Source organism: Otolemur garnettii, unplaced genomic scaffold, assembly GCF_000181295.1.
Source record: "Otolemur garnettii isolate 467f Iridium unplaced genomic scaffold, OtoGar3 scaffold00082, whole genome shotgun sequence".
Classification (NCBI taxonomy): Eukaryota; Metazoa; Chordata; class Mammalia; order Primates; family Galagidae; genus Otolemur; species Otolemur garnettii.
This window is the reverse complement of record NW_003852477.1, coordinates 2,989,258-3,000,808: the sequence shown is the minus strand read 5'-3', so window position 1 is coordinate 3,000,808 and position 11,551 is coordinate 2,989,258. Positions and strand designations below refer to the sequence as shown.

The 11,551-nt window shown below is 39.0% G+C and overlaps 1 protein-coding gene across 1 annotated transcript in view; it reads left to right on the top strand.

Annotated features, from left to right (window-relative positions):
* ULK4 (unc-51 like kinase 4) overlaps positions 1-11,551 on the top strand; it is a 619,976-nt gene that overhangs the window by 480,911 nt on the left and 127,514 nt on the right. The window contains exon 36 of the mRNA XM_023515932.1: positions 8,474-8,659. Coding sequence (XP_023371700.1) covers positions 8,474-8,659 — 186 coding nt within the window. The remainder of the gene's footprint in view (positions 1-8,473; positions 8,660-11,551) is intronic.

The window sequence follows — 11,551 nt, the reverse complement described above, 5'->3', positions numbered from 1 at the left end:
TGTTTATATGGATGGAATTAGAAAATGTTCTTCTTAGCAAAGTATCTCAAGAATGGAAGAAAAAGTATGCAATGTACACAGCCCTACTTTGAAACTAATTCATAGCTTTTATAGGAATGTCATAACCTAATTATAGCCTTAGAATATGGGAAGGGGGTGGGAGAGGGGAGTTGAGGGGGTGGATGGGGGGAGGGAGGGTGATTGGTGGGATTACCTGTATGGTTTATCTTACAAGGGTACAAGTGAATTTTTCTAAAAGCGAGTATTAATGTCTTGACTCAATAACTAAGAAAATGACATGAAGATTATGTTAACCAGTTTGATGAGAGTATTTCAAAACGTATATGAAAATAGCACACTGTACCCCATGACTGCATTAATGTACACAGTTATGCTATAAGAAAAAAAATATGTCAGTGAAATAAATCAAAGAAGATATAAATAAATGGAGAGACATACTGTGCTCATAGATTAGAAGATCAATTGATTCTCCCCAACTTGATAAATAGGTTTTATGTAATTCCTGTCAAATTTCTAACAAATTTTGTATACATAGTCAAGCTTATTCTAAAGTTTATAAATAAAAGCATCGGCCCTGGAATAGCTAAAATATTCTTCAAAAAATAAAAAAAGAAATAGGAGGAGACACTCTAACTGGTGTTGAAGTTTATCATGTGGCTATAATAATGAGACAGTATTGTTGATTGAAGGGATAGATAATTAGATCAATGAAACAGAATAGAGATCCCAGGAATAGGCCCACACAAACATGCCCAACTGATTTTTAACAAAAGGGTAAAAACAAATCAGTAGTGGAGCAATAGCCTTTTCAAGAAATGTATAAGACACTCAGTGGCATTAAAAAAAAACAACTCTGTAACTAAACTTCATACTCTTTTATAGATCTTAAGCCAAAATTAAGTGAATTAGATGTCAAATATAAGAACATAAACCTTTAAAAAATATATAGGAGAAAGTCTTTGGATTTTCTGAGGATTTGGCAGAATTTTTGGACTTGACATCAAAAGCACAATTCCTAAGAAGTAAAATTAATTTGACTTCAAAATTAATTTGTTTTCTCTGCAAAACAATGCAGTGAAGTGGAAGACGATCTGCAGGCTGGAATAAAATGCAGTTGAACCTCTATGAGTTGACCACTGAAGAGACTGTAAGAAACTGGTCAACATATGGAAGTGAACAACTTATGGTACTAGGTCTACTACTGACATGTAAGTGTGGTGCATGTCCTGTCTATGAAATTTAGGCCAACTTAAGTAGATGGTCAATGTAGGGAGGTAGTCAACTATGGAGGTTCTACTGTGTTTGCAAACCTTTTATCTAAGAAAGGAGTGGTATCTAGGATAACTAACTTTTGAATATTGACAATAAAGAAATAGATTTTTAGTTAACAAAGGGCAAAATACACAGGATGAAAAGATCTTCTGTGAATTGCCAATGGGAAGATATAAATTAAAACTATAATGAGATATCACTACCTGCCAATCAGAGTGGTTACAAAATAGGGATAACATCAAATGCTGGTGAGGATACAAATAAGCTGGATCCCTCATATGCTGATGCTATGAATGTAAAATGGTAAAATGGTACTGCCACTGTGCAAAATGGTTTGGCTGTTTCTTAAAAGCTAGTTAAGAGTTTCCCATAGGACCTAGCAACTGCACTCTTAGGTATTTAACTCCGAGGAATGAAGGCTATGTTCACATAAAAGCTTGCACAGGGTGGCGCCTGTGGCTCAAGGAGTAGGGCGCCGGCCCCATATACCAGAGGTGGTGGGTTCGAACTCAGCTCAGGTGAAAAACTGCAACAACAACAACAACAATCCTATCCTTGTGGAAATATTAAAATAAAAAAAACAAACAAAAAAACATTTGCACACATGGGCTTCTGGAGCAAGTGAGTAACAGCTTCTGTGCAACCAGGTGTGGTGAGATTGGGGAGAGAAGACTCCAGGCATCTCTGGCTGGTGGGATCTGCCCAGAAACTTCCCTTTGGTGACGGAGGGAGTCAGGGAGAGACTTCTGGACCCCATAAAGGGGACAAAAGCAGTAGAGAACTGGCAAGTGGTAGGTGGGTTTGTTCCCTCGGAGGCTCCCCCCAGCTGTAACCATAGCAACAGTGAGACTGCAAGCAGGAAAAGCATTACCTGTGGGCTGTTTGGGGTTTTTTTTTTTTTTTTGGACTTGGGCACTCAATTGAATTGCCTTGGGATCTTGGGTGAGTGTGCAGATGACATTGGGCATTGTCTGGGTTCCTGTACTGAGCTGCTGATCTGGAAAGGAGCCAATATTGTTCAGCTGTGGGCCACCTGCACAGCCACTGGGGAAGCTGCCCCTGTGGGTCGCAGAGTGGGGATCTACCAGGAGACCTGGGGTGAGTAATCTAGTATCTGAGCTGCCCAAAAGGGGGGACTGAGACGCTGGGAGATCTAAGTGTTTGGCAGATTGCAGCCTTGGCCCTCTGGGGCATAGAGTGAGACCAGTTTTGGCGCATTGGATAAGTGGGCAACTGGGTCAGGAGAGATCCCAGTGATAAGTGCTTTCCTTGTAAACCTTCTGCTTAGCCAAGGTTCATAGTTTGTTTGGAGTGTCTTTTAAGTGGGCTGAGGAGACATTTGGGCTCCCAAACCTGAGAAGTCTGAGAAATCAGACTTCAGTCTCCATCTTATACAGCTATATTAGCATTGTGATTAACATCTCATACCTCAGAAGATCACCTGTTGCCCAGACAATATTCAGCAAGATATATATATATATATATATATATATATATACACTGTTTTGGTTTTTTGGTTTGGGGGTTTTTGTTTTGGGGGGTTTCCCCCCCTTTTTTTTCTCTAGATTTTTCTTTTTTTCTCTTTTCTTTCTTCACTTTTCCAGTTTAAATACAATCTTTCATTTTTGCCTTCTTTAACAATTAGAACTTCATTTTTGCTATTGTTTCTGCCTCCATTATTTGGTTTTTCCTGCAATTTTATCCCATAAGGGTTTTTGTTTGTTCCCATTTGATTTATACTATTTTTGTCTTTCCTCTCTACCTGGTGGAGGTGGGGTACCATGTCTGATCAGACTGGCAAAGAGCTGCTGACCTCAAGGGAACCACCCCACCCAGCACCCCCAGAGGCAGGGAGTTTTTAAGGTTGGGTCAAAGTACCTTACTCTACACCTATATTACTCCTGTCTCCTCCTTTCGGTGCCTCTCTTCTTTTTGTCAATATTTCCTTCTACTCACCCTCTCTCCTTTCTCTTTTTTTCCTTCTTTTTAAAATCTTTTTTTCCCCTTCTTGCTCTTCATTCTTCTCATCCTTCTTGTTCTGTACCAAAAGGACTCATTAAAACCTTACACCAGAGGCACAGTAACTTAAAGAGCAAGAGGAAGTGAAAGGAAAATTAGGGCACAGAAACAGACACAAAAAAACACTCATGAAGAAGAATCAGCAGGACAATCCTGGCAACATGAAATACCAGTCTAGAGCAACCCTCCCAAGGGACTGTGAGGTAGGTACAGCAGAAGATTCTACCTATAAAGAAATGTTAGAAATGACGGCGGGGAAATTTAAAATACAGATAATGAAAACAATGAAGGAAATTACTGAGAAAATGGAAAACAACCAAAAAACAATGAAGGAAATTTCTGAGAAAGTGGAAAATAACCAAAAGGAAATCCAAAAACAGAATCAAATAAGAGATGAATAATATGAAGAATATAGAAAGGGTATAGCAGAGCGGAAGGAACTGAAGCAGTCAATTAAGGAACTTAAAGATGCAATAGAAAGTATCAACAACAGATTAGATCATGCTGAAGAAAGAATCTCAGAGGCAGAGGATAAAGCTCTTGAGATAATTCAGATAGGTAAAGAGGCAGAAAAAAAGAGAGAGAAAGCAGAACGTTCATTGGCAGAATTATGGAAGTTTATGAAGCATTCAAACATACGAGTTATAGTTATCCCAAAAGGGGAAAAAGAATGCCCCAGAGGAATGGAAGCCATTCTAGAGAATATTATAAATGAAAATTTCCCAAGTATCACCCAAGTTTCTGACACACTCCTTTCAGAGGGATATTGGACCCCTAGTCACTTCATCTCAAATAGAGCTGCTCCAAGACACATTGTGATGAACCTGTCTAACATCACAAAAGGAGATCTTGCAAGCTGTCAGGAGTAAGCACCAACTGACCTACAGGGGCAAATCCATCAGGGTGACCACAGACTTCTCTAATGAAGCTTTTCCAGACAGAAGACAATGGTGATTTACCTTTCATCTACCTAAACAGAACAATTTCCAGCCCAGAATTCTATATCCCACCAAGCTAAGCTTCAAAATTGATGGAGAAATCAAATCTTTTACTGATATGCAACATTGAGGAAATTTGCCACAAGACCAGCTCTACAGGAAATACTTAAACCTGTTCTACACGCTGATCATCACAATGGACCAACAGCAAAGTAAGCACCAAAAATGAAAGAACAGAACCTAGCTTCTACAATGATGCAAAAGACAAAACTAAGCAAATGGACTTTCACAAAATAAGACGAATAAAACCCTACCACACTTGTCAATTATCTCAATAAATGTCAATGGCTTCAATTCCCCACTGAAGAAGCATAGATTGGCTGATTGGATTAAAAAACACAAGCCATCTATTTGCCGTCTGCCGGAAACACACCTCATGTCAAAAGACAAATTAAAACTCAGAGTTAAGGGCTGGAAGTCAATTTTTCAGGCAAATGGAATTCAGAATAAAAGAGGGGTTGCAATCTTATTTTCAGATACATGTGGATTTAAAACAACTAAAGTCAAAAAAGACAATGATGGTCACTTCATATTGGTCAAGGGAAAAATACAACAAGAAAACATCTCAATTCTGGATATTTATGCACCCAATACAAATGCTCTCAGATTCTTGATACAGACCTTACTTAGTCTAAGCAATATGATATCCTATAACACCATGATAACATGGGACTTTAACATTCTTCTCTCAGAGCTGGGCAGATCCTCTAAACAGAAATTAAACAAAGATATAAGAGATTTAAATGAGACCCTAGAACAACTGTGCTTGATAGACGTATATGGAACACTCCATGCCAAAGATAAAGAATATGAATTCTTCTCATCGTCCCATGGAACATTCTCCAAAATTGATCATATCCTAGGATACAAAGCAAACCTCAACAGAATCAAAAGAATTGAAATTTTACCTTGTATCTTCTCAGACCACAAGGCACTAAAAGTGGAACTCAACTCCAGCAAAAACGTTCAACCTCACACAAAGGCATGATTCACCTTATGCTGAATGATAGTTGGGTGCAGGAAGAAATAAAAGAGTAAGTCATTAACTTCCTTGAGTATAGCAACAATGAAGGCACAAGTTACCAAAACCTGTGGAATACAGCAAGAACAGTCCTGAGAAGAAAATTTATCGCTTTAGATGCCTACGTTCAAAAAACAAAAAGACAGCGCATCAACAACCTCACAAGCCATCTTATGGAATTGAAAAAAAAAAAAAAAAAGAACAATATCGGACCATTTGCAACAAATCAGGAAGGTGAAGAAGCTGGATGGATGGATTCTGAGAGTAAGGAGAGAAATCATCTCGGCGCTTGCCTTTCTTTACTGTCATAACATAATACACAACATAATACATATGTATTGTTATGTAGGATGAAAATGAGTTCTTTTTACAATTGTAAGCATTCAGCACAATGATTGGATAAAGAGGAAGTGTTGAAACACAATCCAAAACTGAATATTTATTAAAAGAGCTAATGGTGTCCGTTTGGTCATCCAGTAACTGGTATTATCCACTACAGTTTCATGAAACCTGGTCAATTGATTATAGTGGATGTCCACTACAACCAGTTGAGTATGCTTGTGGTCAAGCAGCCTAGACTGGCCTATAGAGACAGGCCAATCCTCTTGTAAGACAGTGGTGTCGCACAAATGACACTGCTTGAACAACAGATGCTACACTTGGCATAGCCACTATATTTGCTATGCCTTGTACCAACTGACTACCACTTCTTCCAGGCTTTGAACCACTTCCTTCTTTCAAGGAAAGATATTCATTTCTCAAGGAGCTGTGTAAAATGCCTTTTGTGGTTTCATTGCCACTTGTTCTCCAGACTTCTTCACTGTTGGTATACACAAGCTGCTGTTAAGAAGGCAAACCTATATCGATACCTTAGGTGCATACTTTGATTAATTGTATTGCTTCTTGTTTGAGATATAATCAACTAAACTTTTGATTCAAAATTGGATATTCCAGTTTAGTGACCTAATACAAATAAAAACCATAATGAGTTGCCACTCTGTAACTATTAGGATAGCTGTAATTAAAAAGGCAGATAATAACAAGTGCTGGGGACACTGGAACTCTCATATGTTGCTAGTCCATGTAGCAGCTTCAGAAAACAGTCTGGCTATTCCTTGAAAATGTTAAACCCACAGTTACCACATGACCCCGCAATTTCACTCCTAGGTATATACTCAAATGCACTGAAAACACATTTCTGCACAAAAAAATGGTACATAAATGTTCATAGCAGCATTATTTATAATAGCCAAAAAATGAAAACATATCAGATGTCCTTCAATTGATGAATGGATAAATAGTATTTGGTCTATCCAAGAGCATATTGAAATATTAAACAATGAAAAGAAAGTACTGATACATGCTACAATATGGATGACCCTTAAAAACAAGCTCAGTAAAAGAAGCCAGTCACAAAGGATCACTGTGTATGATTTCATGTATCTGAAGTGTCTATAATAGGCACATCCTTTGAGATAGAAAACAGATTAGCATGGAGGTAGGGGGATGGCAAGGTGATTGCTAAAGGACATAGGATCTCTTCTTGGGGTGATGAAAATGTCTGAATATTGTGGTAGTGGATGCATGATTCTGTGAATATACTAAAAATTATTGAATTGTACACTTGGGGTAAATTGTATGGTATAGAAATTAATTACCTCTCAAAGATGATGCAAATAAAATAAAATTTTAAAATATAAAAAGATTTAAATACTTATAGGATTTCCTATTATACCTTTTAATAAATATATGGACACAATAGTTTCCCTCCTTTCTGTTTAGTCAATAATGATTTGAACGCAGACAAGAGTAAAGTGCTGCTTCATGTCCTCTAGAGAATGGACTTTCCTAAATAAGTTATAAGAAAACAGGAGTATAAAAGAACATATCTCTGAAAAATCAAAGCATTTCTACATCCATTGACATGCACACATCCCTGAAAGTATATATATGTGTAAGTTAGATATACATGTAAAATACATGTCGATCCTCTGCTAAATACAGACCGTTCTTTTCTATGGATGAATGCATTCATCAATGGATGAACGGATAAAGAAAATGCCGTAGGTATACACAATGGATACTATTTAACCATAAAAGAGAATGAAATTCTGTCATTTGTGGCAACATGGATGAACCTGGAGGACGTTATGTTAAGTGAAATAAGCCAAGCACAGAGAGATAAACACCATAAACGTTTGTGGAATCTACAGAAGTTGATCTCACAGTAGTAGAGAGTAGAATAGTGGTTACTAGAAGCCGGAAAGGAGAAGAGGAGATGTAGGGGATGAGGAGGGCTTGGTCAGTGGGTACAAAGTTAAGTTAGTTAGGAGGAAGGAGTTCTAGTGTTCCATTGCCCAGTAGGGTGACTACATTTAACAATAATATGTTGTGCATTGAAGATAGCTAGAAGAAAGGATTTTTAATGTTTTCATCACAAAGAAATGATAAATGTATGAGATGATGGACTTGCTGATTATCCTAATTCAGTTATTCCACTTGATTCATGTGTACTGAAACATCACTCTCTATCCCATAAATACATACATTTAATATGAGTCAATTAAAAATAGAATAAAAGTTTTTTTAAAAAAAAAAAAAAAGAAGAAGAAAGGACTTGGCTCGGCACCTGTGGCTCAAGTGGCTAAGGTGCCAGCCACATACACCTAAGGTGGCGGGTTTGAATCCAGCCCGGGCCCACCCAAACAACAATGATGGCTGCAACCAAAAAATAGCTGGGTGTTGTGGCGGGCACCTGTGGTCCCAGCTACTTGGGAGGCAGAGGCAGGAGACTCACTTGAGCCCAGGAATTGGAGGTTGCTGTGAGCTGTGATGCCATGGCACTCTACTCAGGGGTACAGCTTGAGGCTCTGTCTCAAAATAAAATAAATAAAAATTAAAAAAATAAGAAAGGACCGAATGACATTTTCCTGATTTTTGTGCTATTAACCTTGTTTGAGTTACTGAAAAGGATGTGTTTAAAAAATAGTGAGAGAGATTTGTGCTCAGACTGCTGTTTTCATTTAATAATAAAGCCATATTTTAATAAAACTTTTAATAAAGCCACATTTTACTGTATTTCTTGAGGAATACTAACACCATCTTTGATGGAATTTAAATAGTCCTATTTGTTAATTTTCAGCTTCCTCACGAGGATCCTGAAATTTTTGATGTTTCGTCCAAGTGTCTGTCTATACTGGTTCAGCTGTATGGAGGTGAAAACCCAGACAGCCTGTCTCCTGAACACATGGAAACTTTTGCTGACTTGCTGCTATCCAAGGAGGACATAAAGGAGCAGAAACTCCTGCTGAGGATACTCCGAAGAATGGTGAGTTCACGCACAAACTTGGGGCTATGATGGGTAACTTCAGTGGCAGCTACGTAGACAGTAAGTGTTTCTTGGACCTAATTTCAAATTCCAGAAAAGTTATAAGAGTAGTAAAAGAATTCTAATATGAAGGCAGTAGATGATCTAATACCGGGGGGAGGGAAGGGAATGACTGGGGAGAGGCGAGGAGACATGTTACATAAAGGATGGCCACCAGATGTTGGTTACGACTGTGTGGTAGTCCCTACGTTAAGGACTTTTGGATTATCTCATTTAATCCTCACAACAATCCTAGAGGTCAGCTCCAGTGATTATTCTCACTTTACAGGTTAAAAATTAAGGCTCAAGGAGCTTAAGTAGTATTCCCATGTCCACCAACCAGGAAGTGGCAGAGCAGGTGTGGAGCCCACATTGGATCGCCCTTACTCAGGCTCCTTCTAAGTAGCTCACCCCAGGCTGCTGCTCTGCCTAGGACTGATCTGGATTCTATAGACCGGCGGTTCTCAACCTGTGGGTTGTGACCCCTTTTTAACAAAATACGTTGCAGCATTAGGCAGGTTGAGAACCATTGCTGTAGACATTCATAAAGCCAAATTTGCGTAAACTTCGATCTAGAAGGCACCTGAGAGATTCTTTCTTTCATTTATGGATAAATAAGTAAAGTGGAAAACTGTTACTATGCACAAAGCATTGCACTGGGGATACTGAAATAGTAAGAAGGGTCTTCCTGCTCCCTGCTCTCAGGATCTTAACCAGAGAGATTCAGAAATAACCAGCATCATCACAAAGCAGAATGCAATCTGTGCTCAGCCAACAAAGTTCCGCAGGACTGCTTGCTCCCCTTGGGGAGAAAGTTGTCCAGACATGTTTAAAATGGATGTAGAAGGATGTGTTGCTATTCATGGAGCAGGAGTAAGCACAGCCTGAGCAAAGGCCCAGAAATTCATGGAGCTGGATTGGGAGGACCTAAGACATGGGTCAGGAAAGGCCAGAGAGTACCCAGCATGAGTTTTACTAGCGTTTAGAGTTTGGACATTAATGTTGGAATTAGGAAATTGTGGTCTCTGAAACAAAATTGTGGTGGCAACATCTCTTTTGAATTCTAGTTATCCTTGCTGTGAAAAAAAGCTTTACCAAAGTACCTGGCATCAAATAGATATTTAGTAAATAAGCTGAATAAAGACTATCCATTAAACATAATAATTTCATTATTGGCAGCTGTTTATTTTTGCTCTTCAGTCCATATGGGAAGCTCATGTTGATGCTTCACAGACACATAGGTCAAACTTAAAAGATCCTCAAAGACATTGAGTGAGGCCACAATCGGAAGCATCACTCTCCTCCATGATAGCCTTGCCAAGTTTCTGAGTAATGGATGAAAATGGATGTGCAGGTGGAGAGAGGGCAGGACACTGAGTGATATAAGGAATGGTATCAAAGATGTCCTGTGACTTTGAGGAGACCCCTCTCAGGTCCAGCTCATCAGAGATAAACAGGGACAATCTAGAATTACAACTTGCCGTCAGAGATTGGATTCAGGAGGACTGATAAATGCATTCTCTTGACTGGAAGAGAGTAAGGAGGGCTAGATAAGCTTCTTGAGGACCTACCTCACAGGACATTCATTAAGAGCATACTCTGATCAGGAACACATCTGAAAAGAGAGCATTCCAAGCTGGTGGGCTGTCTTAAAGCCCTGATATAGGAGTGCCCTCCTGTGCCCAAAGCTGAGCAAGCCTGGATGGATCCAGAGAGGGTGACCCTAAAATATATTGGCTCCATAATTTACAGTAATGGGCATGTCCATGACTGGCAGATTGCCGCTATTACAGAGTCATCTTGGAGAATCTTGCAGATACCTCCCTCTGAATCACAAAAACGGTCCTAAATTCTTGATATTTCTGTTTGAAGCCCCAATGTTTTAATACTAGCTTTACTTGGGGGAGAGAAGGACGAGCTGCAGATCAAACAGAAGGTATTTGGCACACCTGCCTGATGGGATTCTCCCTGGCTGCCTGAAACCCAGCTGTGAGGGAGGTGGTAGTCTTTGGGCAGCTGCACACATTATTTCTTATCCTATACACTGAAGCCATTTTGAAACCTTTAAGAAAAAAGCTAAACCCAGCATGCAAGAAGCAGAAAGATACTGGAGCTTTGATAACATATTATGGACTTGCTTTTTTAGTGTTGGACTGCCTAACTATGGGTTGTTCATTGTATGCAAAAAATGAGTCTCTATCTGATCAAGCCACTGCAAGTTGTGTTTCCTGGTACATGTTACTGAACTCAACCCTAATAATGCTGCTTTGAGGTATTCGTGAACCAGCCTACTGCTCAATTGCTATGACCTTAGGGCTAGTGCTGTAAATATGACTCTAGGGTGGTAGCTTTCCAAAGCCATGATTTTTGCTAACAAAAGAAAGTAGATGCTTCATTTCTGTTAATGGAGGTGGGATGTGTTTTTCCCCACCTTCCTTCTTTAGTCTGTATTTAGAACATCCGGAGAATGTTGAGGAAACCTAACGATTTAATTATCTGTTGTAATTTACCAGGAAGTAAATGGGAAGGTTTTATAATTTTATTTTGTACTTTAGCTTTAAAAATGTGACAGAAATCTTTCAAGTATCTCCCAGGTTTACCTATCCCCTAAACTGATAGCAGTGGGAGTGTTCCCAGGGTAATGATTGTAGATTAGCTACTTGTCTCTTAATTAAAGCTAGCTTACTCCAACGCACAAAATATTGACTCCATATGAACCGCCACAGACTTGTTCTGTGCCTAAAATTGGCTTAATATATGCTATTGACTTCTCTCTGAACACAGAAAAGCAATCCCGGGGGGTGATTGAGAAACGCCGCTGCTAACGCCCTATTATCTTTTTTTCTTTTTTTT